Source organism: Quercus robur, chromosome 2 (assembly GCF_932294415.1).
Source record: "Quercus robur chromosome 2, dhQueRobu3.1, whole genome shotgun sequence".
NCBI lineage: Eukaryota > Viridiplantae > Streptophyta > Magnoliopsida > Fagales > Fagaceae > Quercus > Quercus robur.
The window spans coordinates 63,813,710-63,833,909 of record NC_065535.1 but is presented as its reverse complement, the minus strand read 5'-3'; the positions used below and the strand labels follow the sequence as shown (position 1 = coordinate 63,833,909).

At 39.3% G+C, this 20,200-nt stretch overlaps 2 protein-coding genes across 3 annotated transcripts; one reads left to right on the top strand and one right to left on the bottom strand.

Moving 5' to 3' along the window:
- Window positions 1-333: 333 nt before the first annotated feature.
- On the bottom strand, window positions 334-2,545 carry LOC126701777 (uncharacterized). Its single transcript, XM_050400141.1, has 5 exons — window positions 2,462-2,545; window positions 2,097-2,153; window positions 1,697-1,985; window positions 1,554-1,616; window positions 334-368 (listed from the first exon to the last, which is right to left on the bottom strand). The coding sequence occupies exons 1-5, from the start codon at window positions 2,543-2,545 to the stop codon at window positions 334-336; spliced, it is 528 nt and encodes a 175-aa protein (XP_050256098.1).
- A 7,978-nt stretch (window positions 2,546-10,523) lies between these two features.
- LOC126714446 (uncharacterized) lies at window positions 10,524-19,483 on the top strand. Of its 2 annotated transcripts, none has more exons than XM_050414600.1 (10): window positions 10,524-10,969; window positions 11,811-12,140; window positions 12,427-14,232; window positions 14,322-14,839; window positions 14,941-15,086; window positions 15,371-17,161; window positions 17,508-17,556; window positions 17,636-17,886; window positions 18,143-18,247; window positions 18,614-19,483. In XM_050414600.1, the coding sequence occupies exons 2-10, from the start codon at window positions 11,948-11,950 to the stop codon at window positions 18,843-18,845; spliced, it is 5,091 nt and encodes a 1,696-aa protein (XP_050270557.1). In that variant the 5' UTR covers window positions 10,524-10,969; window positions 11,811-11,947; the 3' UTR covers window positions 18,846-19,483. The 2 variants fall into 2 exon arrangements, with proteins under 2 accessions (XP_050270557.1, XP_050270556.1); XM_050414599.1 differs by having other exon boundaries at window positions 10,524-10,981.
- The last annotated feature ends 717 nt before the right edge of the window (window positions 19,484-20,200 follow it).

Genomic DNA, 20,200 nt, shown 5'->3' with positions numbered 1-20,200 from the left:
TTTTCTGCAACATTTAAGTTTTTTTTTACTGCAAAGACCAAACATGGATAAATTCAAGGAAGGATACCTGAGTCAAAAAAAAAGAGGGGGAGAATATGCAATACCCTTTTTACATATGGCCCAGGATCCACCTCACAAATAATTTCGGATATCCCACAAACAGTCCCAAGTGCATAGGTCTAGGGTCACAGAATAAAAGAAAATATCTAGGATACCTAGCCTAGCACTTGGCAAAAGGGGAACCTGTCAAAAGTTCATGAACTGGGACCGTATCTCAAAAAAAATACACAGAGAAGGATACTAGCGTACCCAGTTCAGTACTTGCACAATAAGTCACCAAGTACCTGGACCAGAACTTACAGTGAAACCTGTGAAAACCATGGTCCAGGACTCAGGAAAGAAAAGAATCACAAGAAAGTAAAGACAATATATATACATCCAAGGAAAAAGGCAGATTCACATACCAAGAAATAAGAAGCAGTTTTGATGCACAAGAAAGAAAGAGCAGAGCAGTGTTCTAAAAAAAAATTATACAACCCCAAATTGTTCATATGAATAAAAAAAAAAGCTAAGGAATGAGGCCGGCCAACAGAGAAGCATCTGGAGAAATAGCAGGAACAGCCAAAGAAGAAAGGATCCTCTGCCGCTTGACTTTCAAATCTTGTAGAACTTTGTGAGCATGAGCCAAAGCTTCCTCAGCAACAGCTATCTCAGTGTCTATACTCTTGAATGATTGCCTTTGAAACAACATATGAGCCAGCAGACGCAAGTTATCCAGCAGGAAAGACAAATTAAACTTGGCCTCTAGAAGGTCCTGCACCACACCTCTCCATTCCAGAAGCTTTTCTTCAGACAACGAATCAACAGAGGAATTCTTTAGAGAAATCAACACAGCACACAGCAACTCCATCAGAATATTGCCTAGAAAAATGCCTCCCCTGAAGCCACTGGTAAAATCCCCGTGACTCTTGAGCAGGCTCTCTAGCAGTGGCAAGCCCTCCACAGGAACAGAGAAGCGCAGGAAGCTGCCATAAGAAGACCCAAAGACATGAAAGTGGCTGGCAGGAAGACTGTTGAATTCCAAAAGATCGAAGCGAGCCAGGAAAGAGGAAAGCTTCGAATCAAGATCTGATGCAGCCACCTTCGAGGCATCCCCCATCACCGTGTCACCACTTGCAGAAACCTGAGGACTTGCAGCCTTCTGCTCTGGATGAAGGTCAACAACTCCAACAGGTCTCACAATTCCTTCAGGGATAACAGGTTCAGAACCTGCAAAGCCTGTATCAGTATTCAAAAAAAAAAGGGGAGAAAGAAGAAAAAGAAAAAAGAAGAACAAATCTAGAAGAACAAACCGGCTCCAGTTTCTTGAGGCAGAACCTCTTCTTCCTGATCTCCTGACTTCCCCGAAGATTCTGGGAAGGAACATAAGGCAAGTTGGAGAAAAGGTGAGGGACCAATGGCAAATTGGCTAAAGGAAGGGATAGATGCAAGGGGCTTCGCCATATATATAAAAAAAAAAGGGGGTAAAACACGATGGAACAGCCTGCACTCACCTTCTGAGCTCTCTGATTCTAAAGAAGAGGCGACACTATGAGCGGCTTTCTCACTGGTTTGACCTAAAAGGAAAAGAAGGAACTCAAGAGAAACTGGGAAAGAGAGTGAAACATAACGTTATTTCAAAAGAAACAAGCTTTACCTGTTTGTTTGGATAAAGGAGTGTCTCCCAAAGCATCTTTATCTGACGAGGACAGAGGAAACACAGTCTTGATAGGACTAGGAGTGCGTTCAAGATGGGGACTCTGAGATGATGGGATCCTAGAAGCTTTGGGATCCTGAGAGTCCTGGGAACCTTGCATCGGCTGCCCAATTCCATCAGCAGGGTCATCAGTAGGGGGCTCCTCCCCCATAACAGGAAAAATGACAGAAAGAGCTGTGATAGTTTCCTCCCCCAGAACCTTGCCAGTTACAGGAGGGGATACCTCCACCTAAAGAAAGGAGAAGCAGAGAAGGCAATACTAAGCAAAAAAAAAAAAGAAAGGAAAACAGCAAGAATACTAGCAACACAGAAAGAACAGAAGAAGGGGGAACACACGTACCACGTCATCTCCGGAAGATTGACTCTTACCCTTCTTATAATCAGACTTGCGCTTGGACTGCAAAGAAAATCACCACTCGTCAGCAAAAATAGAAAATGAATGCAAAGAAAAAAAAGAGAGAAGAAGGAAAGAAGTCTTGCCCTTCTCTCTCTCTCTACAGATTCTCTGGAAGTCTTTTGCTTACTACGAGTACGCCCAGAGGGTCCTAAAGGAGGCTGGGATACCAAACCAGAGGATCCTAAAGAACCATGGACTGAAGCAGTCACAGGAACCTGGGGAAAAGAAGACTCTACCTTGGTCTTCTTCCGGGTCCTTGAAACTAAAGGTTCCCTGACATCCTTGCCTTCGTGAGATGCCAAGTGTACTTGAGATTTCCCCGATTTCCTTCTTTTTGCCTCAGAGCCTATCTCCACACCCCCTGCACTTTCGCCAACCTCAGCAGCTTTCATCTTCTTCAACTTAACATCCTTACCTTTAGCAATAGCAGCACTAATTGTCTCCGTTGCACCCTTTTTGATGGGTACCCCAGAAGAGGTACCAATGATAAGACTGTCACCCAGCCAGGCTTCAGGAAAATCCTGTCCGTAAGTCACCCAACCTCCCCTGGAGGAATGCCACTCTGCAAACCCAGTCTTGCTGCTTGCAGCAGCAGAAACAATCCCAGCAGTAGGAAGGGATAAACGTCTATTGGCTGTCGGAGCAGAAACAATGCTAGAGTTCGGGACTTCCCGAATTGTACCAGTGCCAACATAGTCAACAAAAGATTTTTGTACTCTTCTCCAATAACCGGTATAGCCACTGGAAGCAAAGACTCCTCTCTGGGAGTTAGGCACTACGAACTGGGGGCTCCTCCGAGACCAATAAGAAAAGGCCTGCAGCCTCAAGAAAGGATCCAAGGAAGGAAGGGATGGCACCACATCCTTGAAAACTGGCGGGATATCTTGATCAAAGCCAAACTGTCGAAGCACCCGATGTGCTGAATAATGAGTGTACTTTGGGCCACTTGAAGAAGGCACGGGAAGCCAGGAGGGGCTAATGCAGGCAAGATAAGCCAGGCTGCCCTCATCACCACGACGCAAGTCAAAGGTGTTACCTGTTGAAGATAAAAAAGAAGATAACACAGAATCACATGCAAAGCCAGGACCAAACTCACGAGGGGATCTCCAATATAAGCTCCCTGCTTGGTCAAACAACTCCACAAGATTGAGGCCACCACCCTTCAAGCTAATCCAGCGAAAAATAATGGGAAAGGCATCAGTAGAATTGCCACAAAGACCCTTCACTATGTCGGGGGATCCTTGGAACTTGTCCTTCACAAACTTCAAATTTCTACACTTAGCCAAGGTAGCTGCAGAACGGTCCCACATAAAAATTTGAAGAATGGCACAATGAAGAGATGAAGTAATCACATAGCAAGAGTCACCCTCAGCCTCATCTCCATGAAGCTGGTCCAGTTGAGAATAAACATGACCCAAAAACAGAGGGGCCAAAGGATACTGGGTACCCCGAGCCAACTTGATTGCCAACGGAAAAAATGAAGACTTAACTCCGTACCCAGGGAACTCACTGAATAGAAATTTACTAAGCCAAAAGGCCAGGAAACCGGCCCACCTCACTTCCTTATCCTTTTCACGAGAGAGGGTCATCACCCATCTCCCCATCCTAGCCGGTTTACCACCAGGAGAGGCGGAGCGGCCACCAAAATGACCAAATAATTTCTCTTCCACCACGAGATCCTCACCAGAAAGATCAATATCAAAGGGATTTTCTTCACCAAGCACCGGGAGGAGGAAGTTATTAACCACATCCTCCAAGGTGATTGTCAATTCACCAGTAGAAAAGAAAAAAGTATGAAGGGAAGGACACCAACGACGTACCAGATGCCTGAGCCCTTTGGCGTCTCTGAAACCTTCAAGGTTTCTGGAAATAGCCACTGCCTTTAGGATGCCGGCGCGCTCCAAACGACCCACGAACTCAGCATCAGACAGTTCTTTGTCTACCCATATAGGCCAACCCTGAATCTTGCCCGGAACAAAATCAAAGAAAACAGGAACCGCCTCTCGGATTCCTTGTCTGATCTGGAGATCAAAAATCTCTCTAGGGTCAGGAACCTGAGCAGAACCAGCAAAACCCGCTTGGCCAGAAAATAGCCAAACGTGAGGGGATGGAGGAGCCTCACCATGAGATATATGGGGGAAAAATAAACTGAGAGAATACCAAGGATCCCGTAAAGGGAAGGCCGGACGTTCAGCAACCTCGCGGGAATCGCTCGGAGCAGAACCAGAAGAACCTTCCCCCTCAGAAGGACTGGGGGTGCGCTCTCTCCTCTTGCGAGAAGAAGAAGAAGCCATGGAAACAGCACACACTCTGAGAAGAAAAGAGATTGAAAGTGCGAAAAAGGGAAGACCAGAGTAACAGAGAAGAAGAAAAAAACTCAGGGAATGAAAAAAGTTCAGAGAAGCAAAATGATAAGGTGAAACGGCTACAATAAAGGCGCAAGTAGCAGTTGGGAAAAACAGTTTATGAAAAGACGCGCCAGTTGCAAAAAAAATTTAATTTGAAGAGAGGGTTAATCAGCAGTTATTAATGAGAAGCAATGGGAAACGAGATAAGTGGGTAGAAGAGTTTTATCTCAAATACTCAACTGCCACGTCCCGTGTAAAGAGGAAGCTGCGAAAAGTAATAATTGTAAAAGAACACAACACGCGAAAAGGAGGCGACCAAAAGCAGCATAAGAGAGCTGGGATCCCACAAAAACCTAAGGAAACCTAAATCACTCACGCGTGGGCTTCAGGCAACCCACGAGCTCGGGGGGCTAAATGTTGAGGTCTAAAAAATCACAGCAAAAAATAAGCCCAAGAAAGAATAAGCTAAGCCCAAGAAAGAGTGAGTTAAGCCCAGAAGAAAAAAAGACCAAGTCCAAAGGTATTATACAAAAGGCCCTGAGGATCCCGAAGTCCAGAAAAGGAAAAGCAACCAAAAAAGAAAAAGAGAGAACATCACAGCAAAGTATAAGGCGCAAGGATCCTCGGGCACCATCAATGAGCGCGAAGAAAAAAGAAGACCAGGACAGATCGATAGAAAGAAAAACAAGAAAAAAACAAAAGGACGCAAGCGACCCTTCATGGCACAAACAGAAAAGGCGTCGGGGAACCAAAACAAGGAAGAAGAATGTTAACAAAACGATTTCAAAAGAGCAGAACAGGATTCCGCCCAAATAGGAAAGAAACGGAGAAGTAAAAGACACCAGAAGTGAGGATGCCGAGAAGGGCATACCTCAGCACACCCCAAGGAGGATGGCCAACCAGAAACTTTCGAAGGAATCAGAACCAAGAAAAGGAAAGAATGAGAGAAAACGGAAAAGGGGACTTACCGAGATGATGAGGACAGAACATACTCTGTTCACGAAAGACCAAAACAGGGGAACCAACGGTTCCCCAAGACGCCCAGAAAACTCCACTATAAAAGGAGAGGACGGGTTGTGAAGAAAAGCAGCGAGAAAAAAAGAAAGGAACAATAAAAAGAAGAGATTCACTAGAAAAATCATCAGAAAGTTTAGGCAGAAAGAAAATACTAAAGGGAAAGACAAACACTGCTTCCCGATATCCTGTAAAAGCAACTATGGCACATACTCGGATCCAACAAGAATCAAACTTCGCAAGTTTTGAAGGCTGAAATAGCCATTTAAGGCTGCAATTTTTGAGCTTGATTGGACCTTGTATCACGTCCTAGTAAGCTTGCTGTAATCAAACAGATAATGCTTTAATGAAATATTGTCCCCAGGATCCCCACAGTATTTACTTTTTTTTATTGTCTTGCTAATCCTGCTTAATTTTTCCTTCTGAATTTGCGTTGTTAATTCTGGCACTCCTCGATATCCTTGTTTGTCGTCCTTTTGTATGATGTCAGGAACATTCTCTGCATTCACTTGATTCTTAAACAGCCATTTAGCTGCGGTGAGTCAAGGCCCAGTCCACCAAATCCCTTTTTTTCTTTTTCACTCAGGTTCGGGATCCTTGGGCCTGAGTATCCCGAAAAAGACACTCTCACAGTAAACAATACTTAATGTCAGAACCAAGAAGAAAGCACTTTAATCCGAAACTCAATGCAAATGTAAAGATGCAAACTTTGTAAGCAATTTATAACAAAGATGCAAACTCTGGCTTTGCTATCTTTTTGGAAATTATGCAATGTACCCAAACCAAGTTCTTATCGCCAATATTAATCTCTTTGGTTTTCACGTTTGACTACAAAATCAAGAAAAAACTTAATTAGCACAGTAACTCACTTGACCCGATACATAGAAGTGGTTTTAATGAGAATGAGCCCACATACATTTAGCCACATGATGCAAAATTCAACTTCAATTTCAGATTCTAGACACATGGCACAAAATTAGAGTTCTAATTTGGAATTCAATTTCACACTCTCTCTGCTTCACCTATTATTTTATATATAGATTAATAATAGAAAAGTTTTTAGATCTAATTTCATCCGAAACATATCAGGCTAGTTATAATTAATAATAGAAAAGTTTTTAAATCTAATTTCATCTGGAATGATGAGACGGGAATTTAAAAAAAAAAAAAAAAATTCTTAAGGGGAATTTTTTTTTTTTTTTGAGAGAGAGTTTCAATTTATGGTGTCCGCTCCTGATGATAGCCCTTTATCATCAGACTAAAACATCAATTAATTTTTGGTGTAGGCGGAGATTGAACTCCAGATCTCTTTTAAATGTATTAGATAGAGGTTATAATCACATGACATTTTTAATAAGTCACGTGACTTATATTTAAATAATATAAGTGGATGGTTTTTTTAACCACCACTTAGTGGGTTGCATAAAAATTCCTGCAATTTAGGTTGTATAAAAACATTGCTCTTTGTTTATTTATTTTTATTTTTTTTGAGATAGGTAAGTTAGTGAGAGAAGAGAGATGAAAATTGAACCACAAATTTAGGACACTATCATTACTATTGGATTATCACTTGAATTCTCAATATTTTTCATTTTCAAATGGCTGCTATTTTCTTGATTATTTAAATATTTAGGGGTTGTTTGGATGGCTTTTTTTCATCACTCAATTTCCGTCACTCATCACTTATCACTTTAAAATACCACACCCATTTGGCACCATCACTCACTTTCCATCACTCAATATTTTTCACACTGTTTGTGGGCCCCATATTTGTCACTCGGTGTAGCTTTTTTTTTTTTTTTTTTTTTTTTTTAAGTACCCAGAAACCCGAACCAGAAAGGAAAAAAAAAAAAAAAGAAAAAAAGAAAAAGAAGAAACCCAGATCACCAAACCCAGTAAAAGAAGAAGAAGAAGAAGAAGAAAAAAAAAGAAACCTAGAAACCCAAACCCCTAAACCCAGTGAAAGAAGAAGAAGAAGAAGAAGAAGAAGAAGAAAAAAAGAAACCTAGAAACCCGAACCTAGTGAAAGAAGAAGGAAAAAAAAGAAGAACACCCAAGACCGAACCCAGGAGAAGAAAGGGAAAAAAAAAAAAAAAAGGAAGAACACCCGAGACCGAACCTAGGAGAAAAAAAAGAAAAAAAAGAAAAGAAAAAAAAGGAAGATACTTGAGATCGAACCCACACCTGAGACCGAACCCAAGAGAAGAAAGGAAAAATAAAAAAGGTAGATTAGTCAAAAGGTGCGGCTGAGTTATGACCAGTGGGTCCCCCATGTGTGTTTAATTACAAAAATGTCATTGAGTTATGAGTTATGGAAACTGAAAACAGCTAAAATGTGTTTTCAGTTTCCATACCTCATCACTCAAAAATCAAAGAATTGAGTGATGGAAACAGAGTTATAGTGGTGCCAAACGGACTTCTAGCTATGGGTTCCACCATTTTTGAGTTATGAGTTATGAAAACAGAGTTATGAGTTATGGAAATTGATGATCCAAACACCCCCTTAATATGACGTGCCAAATTCTAGCATCACCTGATAGAATGAAGTCTTCAATAAACCAAGCACGTGCCTTGTATGTTTCTTCTTGCTAAGTATCTGCTTTATTTGTATAGCCAGTCATTTTAGTTGCCCTACGAAAATTTGGCTGCTATCTTCTTGAACTTTCACTCACAACTCAAGCTGCAGCTGTAGTGGCTGCCTTAATTGCAGAGGTTTGTATGCAAAATATGAACTTTATATTGCTATTTATCAATTTTTTAATTGCTCAATGTGAATAATTCTTTTGGAAAAATACAAAGTGGTAAAAAGGAAGTCTAAATGGCAGTTTGAGAGGGCAGATTTTAGAGTATGATATGGAAAGGGTTGGTCAAAGGACATAAAGAGAAGGATATTTGAAACTAGCCATGATAAGGGAAAGAAAAAGTTAGATTTGATTATGTTAATTGCATCAAAGAGTTCTATTAAGGGAACACTAGATGAAGGAAAGAGAAAGTAGCTACTTTGATGTATTCTTTGATTCAATCCATGCAGGGAATTGGGGAGAATTTCCAATTTAGTAACTCCATTGATGATATATATCATATGTTCGCAGGGAGAATTATGATAGTCAAATAGGAAAAAAGTGATTCATTATGTAATTCTGAAGTGATTTTCATAGATTCTTCATACTTTTTATCCGATGCAATTGTTGGTATTAATTAGGAACATCGAAGTCATTATTAAGGGGGACAAGGGTCATGATTTAAATATCCAAGAGAGAACTTCACACACACACACATACATATATATATATATACACACACACTTAGATTAAGTTAAACTAAAATTTCTATTTTGTATTAAAAAAAAGGAAATGCTAGTGGATGCCCTTAGAGCAATGGTTAACAATCCATTTAAAGAAAGATAACATTGTTACTTAAAATGGATTGTTAACCATTGCCTTAAGGGCACTCGTTAGCATGATCTTAAAATAAATAAAAAAATAAATAAAAGATAACATTGTTACTAAATTTTTTAAATTATAAAATTGATTTTTTTTCCTGAGCAATATTGATTTCTAAAAATCTTTTGGGGCCATTCGGACAGTCAGATATTTTGCTCAAGAAACTTATGCAGCCTCAAATACTCAGTAAAAGTTGATGAGAACTTGAAGCTTGGGTCTCACTCTTAGACAAGCTGTGGTGAGTGTCTTGAATAATTTATGTCTCCTCTTACTCTTTCATTCTATATGACTTGCGTACTATTTTCAAAAGAATTTACAGTTTGGAATACTGGGCTTTTGAGATTCTAATTTTCATAGCAGGATTAATTTAAAACTCGAAAATAAGTACATCAATTACCACAAGTGGTAAATTTTACTTTTTCCCCGCATTTTAGAGACAAAAATAGTAATTTTGCCATTATTTATTTTGTGGCCGAGTTTGCTGTTTACACGCAAGGAAATTTTAGCTTATCACTTTATATTCTCATTTTTTTTGGTATTGAGTTTGGTTTTAAACACCAGAAAGTTGACATTTATTTTTATTATGTATAGTTACACATAACTCACTTAACTCAACTAACCAAGTGAGTCATGTGCGTTACACATAACAAAACACATTTCATCTTTTTATTGGATGTTGAAACCTGATACTTCAAACATGTTTAGAGTCAATTTTTTTTTTCCTTAAGATTTGGTTGACAGCCTGCATCTGAATACGATTTGTGAAGTAATTCATGAAATACTAATTTATTGTTTCTCTCCCCAACTGTTAATACAAACTCTAATTTACTATGAAGTTTCCACTATATAAAAAAAAAAAAAAAATACAAGTTGAAAATGGCTTCTGAAGTGGGCCTAAAAGGTTAGATAGGACAAGTGGGCTAATCATCAAGCTGGCCCAATAAATAACAAACCTAGATAGATTTATATACAAATCTTCCATTTAACCCCCACCATGTTTCTCATCTTGATTTCTTTACCTGGCGGCGGGAAAAAAAAAAAAAACACCCAAAACAATTTTTTAAAGGCAAATTCCCAATTTCGAAGCATTACGTTATACATTTTACAAAATTTTTTTTTGGTTTAAAAAAATAAAGAAAGAAAAAAAAAAAAAAAAACCACAAAGCTCCAAAAGTGACTGGCGAAAAAAAAAAAGTACACGACCTCCACGCGTGTCGAAAAGCGCGTGGAATCCGCATATCCCCATCCCCACTTTTTCCTCCTCCAACAACAAAAGTACGTTCTATTCAAATCCACACCGTCCAAAATTCCTAAAATATCTCAATCAAACGGCCGAAACCCCATTAACCCACATGGACCCGCGAAACACGACAACGTTTCTCATCTAGTTTAGGTTCGGATAGTACACCGAACCTAAGGCCCGGATTCCGGGCCTAGACCGGCGTTTTTTTCATCGCCTAGTTGAAAACTAAAAAAAAAGAAAAAGAAAAAGTAAAAAGAAATAAAATATTCCAAGTCACTGTTTGGATCGCTTTATCTTCGGCTCTGTTCCGAAAATCCAAACTTTCTCGCTCTTCTCTTCTGCAAGTCCTTTTAGACAGAGATAGAGAGAGAGAGAGAGAGAAAGAGAGTGTTCTTTTAAAACAAAGCCAGAAAGAGAAAGAGAGAGAAAAACTGTGAGCCATTACAACGTCGTCGTTTTGGAGCTTTTATAACCACTCTAGTGTTTAGTTTAGTCTATAAATTATAAAACCAAAAAAAAAAAAAAAAAAAAACATTTTTTTTTTTGTTTTGATCAGCTATCAGCTACTACTACTACTACAAGTCTACAACTACTACTACTTGTAGCTTTTAGGAAACGACGCCGTAAGTCTCTCTTTCTCTCTCGCTTTCTCTTTGAAGAACCCTAAAATTCTCTCTACTTTTTTAGCCATAGCTCAGCTCAGCTCAGATCACAATCTCTCTCTCTCTCTCCCTCTCTCCAAGTCAAACTGCACCTTCTACTTCCTTGGTGGGCCTTTCAGTAATTTTCTCTACCTCACTGTGAATTCACTTCATTAATTTGTGCTTTCTTGTGTTGAATTTGCTTGGAAATGTTTGTGCATGGTGTTTCTTGTTGAGAATTTTGGGGGTTTTTTGGTGTGGACGTAGTGGGTTTTTTTTTTTTTAGGGTTTTGAAGTAAATGGGTTTGGGTTTTCAATTTCACTAGAATTGTGCTATTTTATGCTTGAATTGTAGTCTTTTAAGTCTAAAGCATAGTGTTTGTGTGCAATTTGTTTTGTTTCTGATATATTGTTTTTTGTCTCAAAGAGCTCACATTAGCTTAAATTTTACTGAATTTGCCTCTTGGTGGTTTCTGGGTCTGGAATACAACAATTGAAGATCATGTTTTTGGAGTAGTTCCAATTGTTTACTTAAATGGTGGTTGAGAAAGTGAAGGAAGTTTTGAAATCTTTCTGGGTTTTTTGTTTTGAATGTTTTCTCCTAGTTTTCATGTTCTTGGCAATTGATTGAAGCACAAAGTTTAAAGTTTAAACTCTTGTGGGGTTTGTTCATTTTGGTGATGGTCGATGACAATTGGCTGACATTTAAAGCCTGGTTTCCAAAATATGTTGTATCTGTATCGAGTGCAGAATGGAGTATAATAAACTTGGTTTAAAATTTAATCATGTCTGTTAATGTGATGGTGTGATACTACTTTACACTAGGATTTTCTTTTGCTTTTGCATGTGTGGTTCGTTTCAATGTGCCTTTTTTGTACATTCAAATGATTTGCCATAAATATCATGTTTTGTTACTCGGCATTGTTGACTAGTATGTCTCATTTATCAACTGCAACATTCTTGTGCAGGGTAATGTTTGAACAGATGTGCTGTATCGTAGATTTGCTGGTGTGAGGTGGTTTGATACATGATGATGTTTATATATGGGTAGAACTACTTTCCACAAAAAGAATTAACTGAGTGAATCTTGGTGGCTGGATTTTTAATGCCTGGTAACGAAGTTGAAGAGAGGATCCATAATTTATATGAGCTAGACAATTCTTCCCAAGGCCAGTATCACTCTCAAGCTTTGGATGGAAATTGGCCAGTGCTTAACTACAGTCAGTGGGTTGGAAAACAGAGGCAGATTGGGGAAGCTCCAAGTTTCAAGCTGAAAAACAGCAACACTCAACAATTAGGTATCAGCGATTTATATTATTTGTAATAATCTTTACTTTAATGACTCTTTATCACTCTGTATTGAAGACAGTGGCAATATAAGAGGAATTTTTTTTTTCACCCTTTTGCTTTCTAAGTCATTGAGTCAAAATTTATTTATGGTAATTTGAAAGAGCCATTTCATTCTCTTTATAACACAAACTGTATAGTGTTGCCTTTTAATAGATCATTTGATCATATATATATATATATATATATTTATTTATTTATTTATATATAACACTGTATGTCTTTTGATATTTGCAGATTCTTTGTTCAACCAAACCCATACACAGTTGACGCCAAGACCTGAGTATCCCAACAGTTACTCCCGAAACCAGCAGCTGAATTCAAATGGATATATGTTTGGACGCCAGCAATTCCAGGCAAGCCAAAGTCAACCAGAGTTTTTGGGGGAAAATACAATTTATGATCCACATAATTTAACTTCCCGAGGCATCTCTTTCCTTATACCACAGCAAGAAAATGCATCTGGGGACAGTCCCACCTTGACAACAAATTCAGAAAGGTCAGAAATTACTGAATCTTCCACTGACTTTAACTTTGTTGGTGGGAAGCATCAGTTTGTGAGAGGCCAACAACCAGATACAACACAAACTCACCTAATGCAGCAGTCTGGATACAGTGATATGCAGATGCTGCAGCAGCACAGAATGTTCAAGCAGTTGCAGGAACTTCAGAGGCAGCAACAACTTCAGCACTTTGGTGACCCAAGGCAACAGAATTCTTCAAACCAGATTTCTGCATTGACTAAACAGGTTACTGGGGCTCAGATTTCACCTGTCATCAATGGAACACCTGTTAATGACTCATCACAAATGTTTATGAACTGGATGCAGCGAGGTACGCCTCCCACTGCTCAAGGTGTATCTAACAGGGTTATATTTTCACAAGATCAAGGTCAGGCTTTGCGTTCCATTGGTCTGGCTTCTCAGCAGCCTGATGTATCTTTATATGGTACTCCAATCACAAGTGCAAGAGGAAATATGGGCCAATATTCCCATCTCCAAGGGATGTCTCATGATTCTACCAATCTGTTGACCAAGGCTAGTGGTCAAACACAGAAACCTATGATGCAGTCATCAGCCTTCAGTAACACCTTTGTAGGTGATCAGGTTAATGTTTCTTCAGATCGGGTTTGCTTCCCCCAAGGAGCTTTCATACCCAAACAAGGACTTCAGGGAAAAAATGTTTTTGGACAGGTTCCTATTCAGGGGTTGAGTAGTGGAGTTATTTCAGGGAACATCCAGCTGGGGAATACTTTACAAAAAAATGCATCCCCAGTGGAATTTAATGGGAGGCAAGAGCAAGCTGGTTGGCCTGGAACCTTGCAGCAAAAGATGCAGCTTGGCCCTCCTCAGGGTTTGGTTCCCCTGGATCCGATGGAAGAGAAGATTCTGTACAATATGGATGATAACATGTGGGATGCTTCTTTCGGCAGGCGCAATGACATAGGTGCTGGAGGTTTTGGGCCTACAGTGGAACATACAGATTATTCAAATACGTTTCCTTCCTTACAAAGTGGAAGCTGGAGTGCTCTTATGCAGTCTGCTGTAGCAGAAGCTTCTAGTAGTGATACTGGACTACAGGAGGAGTGGAGTGGCTTGACTTTTCAAAATACAGAACCCTCAACTGACAATCAGCTGTCAAATGCTATGGGTAGTGAAAAGCAACAAACGGGTTGGCTTGATAGCAACCTGCTGGTTACCTCCTCAAATTCTAAACCTTTTCCTGTGTTTAATGATTCTAGTGTGAACTCTAGTTTTCCCGGCTTTCAGCAGTCAGGTGTCCAATTCTCGATGGAGCAGAGAGATGCATTGCGCTCAGTTGACTCTCATGAATCAATTCAGAAATCCACCAAAAACACTGGTGAGTGGTTAGATTGCAATCCTAAACAAAAGCCATCCATTGAAGGAATTCAACCTGTACAACCGCTTATGCATTTGGACAATGCATGGGCTGGTCAGATTTTCGAGCACCCAGAAACGGATGCCCATCAGCTGAGAATAGCCTCATGTAACAATGTTAGCCAAACATGCAGTGGACCAAAAGGTAGGAATATTATGTCTTGATCACCCATTTTAGTGTTGCTATTTTTGGCACTCATAATAACGAGAACACTTTGGACAATTGTTGGACAGGTGATGTTAATGAAGCTACTACATACAAGGAGAGGGATTCTGAGGAATGTCCGTGGGAGGCTGATAGTAATTGTGGGGTAAGTTCTTTTTCTAGATCAACTGGAGGATTGGAGCAATTACACTCTGGCGCAGATAGCACTCTACCCAACAGAGAAGGTTCTCAGATATTTAACTTTGCTGCTCTACCAAATTCAAGCCCTTCTAAGGCCTGTCAGGAAACAAGTCAACAAGTCCAACATAGTAATCAACTTGATTACGTTAAGCATGTTGATGTATCTAGGAACAAGGAAAATCAGAGCATGGAAAAAAACCAGCATCAGATGAGTAATGGTTCTCATGTTTTGCATAACTATCATGTGGGAGCAGGTGGAATGTATGAGATGCAGCAGAACTACTACCAAAAGGACAACTCTTATGAAAACTATGGTTCCAAAGGATTGGGCAGGCAAGAGCAAGAACATGCAGGGCAGCTCAAATTCATTGGTAATGTTTCTAGCAGTGCTATGAACCTGGATAAGGTGAATACTGGTTTTTTTTTATATATATCCATTTATGATACTTCTGTTGATTTTTTGTTTCAGATTTCCATTGTTGATGATGTAATTTTCTTATGTTACAGGGGCACTTACACGATTTTCATAAATGGGGTGGTCAAGGACACTCAAAAGCCTCAGAGAAGGTGCCTTCTAGAGGTGATCTTGATAAATCTACTACCTTTGACAGATCAGTTGGTCCTCATTGTGCAAATGTTACTGGTCAAACAAGGTAGTTGATTATGAAATAATGATGGTTTGGAAATGTGGGTTTGCATTTACTAATTGTTATTATTTCACTGCTTTATAAGTCAAACCTTTATTGATCTAGTTCATCCCTTGCTTATAAATCGCACTGGCCTTCTGTTTCTGTACTCCTGTATCCCTATTGTTTTGCAGAAGTTATTATTTATCTTATTTTTCAGTATTTATCTAAAACTAGTCACATTAGGGACCACTCTTTCACTTATATTTTTGTCTGTCTTATGGAGGCTTTGTCTGACTTAATCATGGCAGTGAAAACATGCTTGAGCTTCTTCATAAGGTTGACCAGTCAAAGGAGAACAGCACAATACCTTATCTTGGAGCTAGAGGCTATAATTCATTAGTGCCTGAGGGAGAAATGCCAGATGCGTCTGTTTCTCAACAGTATCATCATCAGTCTCCTGCTTCTCAAGGCTTCACTTTGAAATTGGCTCCCCCATCTCAACAGTTGTCCAATGTGAACCCTTTTATCTCATTTTCGGAAGTAGCAAGTAATATGAATTTCAGGCAAGCCAATTCTGAGTTAGGAGAGAAAAGCCAGACCTGGTTAGCTTCCCCATCCGTTCAGTTTTTGCCTTCATCACAGGAGTCAACTCAAAGAGCACATTGGGATAATAAAGTTTGTGCTTCGGGGCAGGCAAGCATCCCCTCATCTTCATATATGCATGGAAGTTCTGTTGCAACTTTTACATCTAGTCCTCCATATATAAGAAGTCAGGCTCAAATGCAACTCATGCCCAATGCACCTGTAGCACGTCCATCTTCACAGGCAACATTTCCTGGTACAGTTAACAGATATCCACCCTTCAACCTTGCTCAAGATAGTTCTGCACAGATAAGTGCCAATTCTTCTGGTATGTCAGTCATGCACCAGCAGGATGCATTTTCAGCGAAACCACAAAATGTGTGGACAAATGTACCCATTCAACGTCTTCCTTGTGTGGAATCTCAGAAGGTTCCCTCTATGGATACATCAACAAATAGAATGGAAACTTCATTGGCTGCACAGGGGCTAAATGATCAAAATTCCCTGAAAGTTGGATATGGTTCATCAGAATTCCCTGCACGTCCTATGAATGTACAAGGCTCTGAAGATGGGGCAGATCAACCGGGGAAAGAGAGGTCCCAGCTACGAGTATCATCTGGGATACTTGATGTTTCATCGACAGATAGTTTGGCAACGGATATCCCTGATGGAAATGCTTTTGCCTCTGGCTCATTGTTGGCTCATTCACTCCAGCAAGACCTTGTAAGAATGCAATACGAAGACAACAATGCCCCTGCTGCCTCTGGTACAAATGTTGGGTCTATTGGCCATTCTTTAAAACCATCACATGTTCTCCATCCGAATTACTCTTTAATGCACCAAGTGCAGACAATGAAGGATGTTCAGCATGATGGACAGCAGTGCATATATGAACATGTTTCCAGGTCCAGAAACCAAATGGATACTGGACTGACTTCAGCATCCCAGCTCAACTCATTATCATCTGTGGAACCCAAGATGCAAGGCTTCTTGACAGAAGCAAGAGAAGATTCTGGCATAAATGTTTCACCAAAGTCTGCTCTCGTAGATAGACCTCATGAGATTGTTGCATCTGGTCAAAGTGATTCTCAAAGTCAATTTATTAGTAGTAATGTGGTATCTAGTCATGCAGAACATCCGCAGGTTAATCTGCCCATGGCACCCTCCTGGTTTAAACAGCATGAAACTTTCAGAAATGGGCAGATGCAACCAATGTATGATGCAAGACTTGCAAAGACTGCTGCAGCACAGTTCTTTCTTGGGAAGCCATCCCAGAATTTGGATACATTTTCATCTGTGGAACGGATGGATGCTGATGCTAGTCAGACTGGCAGAGTTTGGCTCAACCCAGCAGCCCAGCAGCTCAATTCATTATCAGCCCCTTATTTGTTGCCTTCAGATGACACTGATCAATGTATGGCTATTGTGAGACCAAAGAAGCGCAAAACGGCAACGTCTGACCTTCCACCATGGCACAAAGAAGTCACACATGGTTCTCGAAGGGTTCAAAATATCAGGTACTTGCCATTATAGCCCTTTTGTTTGCTATAGTACTTCCTTTTATGTTCACTTTTATTTCTTAGAAGACGGATCAAAAGAAAGAACTAAGTGTTGAAAATTTCTGATATTCTTGTTAATTTATCTTTCTTTTTTTCTCTTTTCCCCCTGGATGGAATTGAGAATTATTGTTAACCGTATGACTTAAGACTGGTGGTGAATAAAATATAATATTTCTAACTTTCTTTACTTCTTCTTTTTCATTTTATATATATATATATAAGAAATTATCCATAATATATTTCAATCACTGGTTACTTTCTCCTTTAATTTTGTAAATGTATAAGAGTGCATTTGCTTTTGCAGTGTTGCAGAACATGACTGGGCGCTAGCGACAAATCGACTTATAGAGAAGGTTTGCTCCTTCTCACTCTTTAAATATTCTTGTATCTGGAAATCAATATTTTTTGTAATATTTTCATTTCTAATGGCAGGTGGAAGATGATGTTGAATTCATTGAAGATGGGCAGTCAATGCTGAGATCAAAGAGAAGACTTATCTTGACAACACAGCTTATGCAGCAATTGCTTTGCCCAGCACCAGTGTCCTTTCTCTCAGCAAATGCTGCTTCACATTATGATACTATGGCATACTTTGTTGCTAAGCTATCACTAGGGGATGCATGCTGCTTGAACTCTCACACAAGAAATGGTTTGTCTCGTGTACCACTGAACAACAATAACTTGTAAGTGTAGCTCCTCTGGATTTTTATGCTTCTTTTTCAAATGTAAGAGGATTTGTCTATATATATATATATATATATTTTTGGGAGGGGGGGGGGGGGGGTGTTGGGTTGGGTGGGTATCATGGGGCACTCTAAAAATGAACTAAAAAGTTCTATCATCAATGCATGAATATATAATTTCTCATGGAATACTTGTGTATAAAAAAAAATTTTTCGAGTCTCCAGAAAGATAACTTCTGTTTGTAAATATGTTCAGGATTTCAGAGAAGCTCAAAGGTTTTGAGAGTATCGATGATCGCTTTTCAGAAGTTGTGGAAGACTTCAGCATTAGAGCAAAGAAGCTGGAAAATGACTTATTAAGGTATGAGACAAGTATTGGCAATCATGTAATCATTTTGACACTTTCAGCATAAAGAAAATTGCAATTATATGTTAATAAAAGGATGTGGCAAACCCTACAATAATTTTATAAACAATAATGACCTTATAAATGTGCCAGAAGATCTGCAACTTACTTTGTAAAGAAGATTTGATGCTTATGAAACCAAAATTAAATGCCTGAACCCTTACACAACTGCAAAGAAAATTGGATCCTATTCTTAGGGTTTATTCTCTTGTTCTTGTGGAACATAGGCAAAAAGGAAAAGAAAAATGCAGTTGGCCTCTAGTTAAAAGAAAAGGAATAAAAATTGTGTCATGTTTTAATACATTCCTTTTGATGATACAGACTGGACAAGGCAGCAGCATCAATTTTAGATGTAAGAGTGGAATGCCAGGAGTTGGAAAAGTTTTCTGTCATCAACCGATTTGCCAAATTCCATGTCCGACCAGCAGATTCCTCCGCGACCTCATCTTCACCTAGTACTGCCCCTGCACCAAAACCCTCTCCTCAGAGATATGTCATTGCGCATCCAATACCTAAGAATCTACCAGAGGGGGTACCATGTCTTTCACTGTGATTATCAATTACATGATCCCCTTCCCAATTGAATGCTCCTTTCATTTAAGCTATACATTCCATATCCTGCCCACCTCTGATCTCTTTCATCAACATATGTACTGGCACCATGAAGGAAGAGGATTTATTGACAGAATGCAAAGCCAGTCAACCCCCAAGTAAAAGGCCACTCGTTCAATCTTGAGCGGAGGTTGATTGTTGTCATTTTTGAGGAAGTACATATTATTTCTTGTATATTTTGATGAATTTCCAAGGAGAATAGGTAGTGCCATAAGTAATCTTTTGAAATAGCAAAGAGGTCTTTGGTATGGATGTGCCTCTAGTCTCAAGTTGTTACATATATACATAATTTATAGGTATATCTGTTTAGCTATGGTTTTGTAGTTTTTTTTTTCTTTTCCCTACTTTTTGCCCCCCCCCCCCCCAACCTACTTTTCAGGTTGGTTCTGCATTGAGCTGGGAGACAGGAGTGTTGGCATCTTGAAGAGCAAGCAATTAGTTAGTCAAATAAAATATTTTAGAAAGGTACAGCTCTTTGTAATTTATATAATGAAGTTTTATCAGATGCTTCCCTGAAGAATCCCCAACAAACATGGAAAATTATTAAAAGCTTCTGTGACCTTTGCACTTGTTCATTAATTATTTTCTTCTCCCTCAGTCACGTGTGAATGTTGTTCAGCTTTCATTTTATTGGGGGAGCAAAAGATCTCTCTGAAAAGGACACGGAAGCTTCTGTTTACTAACAACTTTACAAACCCATTTGTTTTCTTTGAAAAGTACAAGGTTTCAGACATCGATTCTGTGTCCCTCAATGTCACAAAAAAGAGGATTTTTATGTTGGGATGGAGTAAAAGACAAGGAAAGACTTTTATTGTACGTGACACGAGGGTGTGTATTTTTTTGGTTGGAGAAGATTCATAGTACTTGATTGTCATTCTCTCTCATCAAATTGACTCTTGAAAGCAAAGCTGCACTGACACGTCAGACGATTTGTAATAACTAAAAACTTTTTTGTCAACTCCATCTGTATCAGTATCTGTACCTGATCCACTCATGATTGGGAAAGTGATATGAGAAAGAAAGCCGAAAAAATATTTAACCGAATTCCAATGGTGCAGTGGCAGAAGAATAAAGAACAAGAAACAAAAAAAAACTAATTTTTAAGTGTTAGAAAATGATATTACTTTGTGGGGTTTCCTTATCCATGATACACGAGGATAAATTTGATTGGTTGACAAGTGGATTCCCAAAGAGTTTGTAATTGTTGCTGACAAACATTGGTGGGGTGTGTGTATTAGTTTTTTTCAAAACAAAACACTGTTAATTTTGCCATCATCAATATCCCATCACCATTGC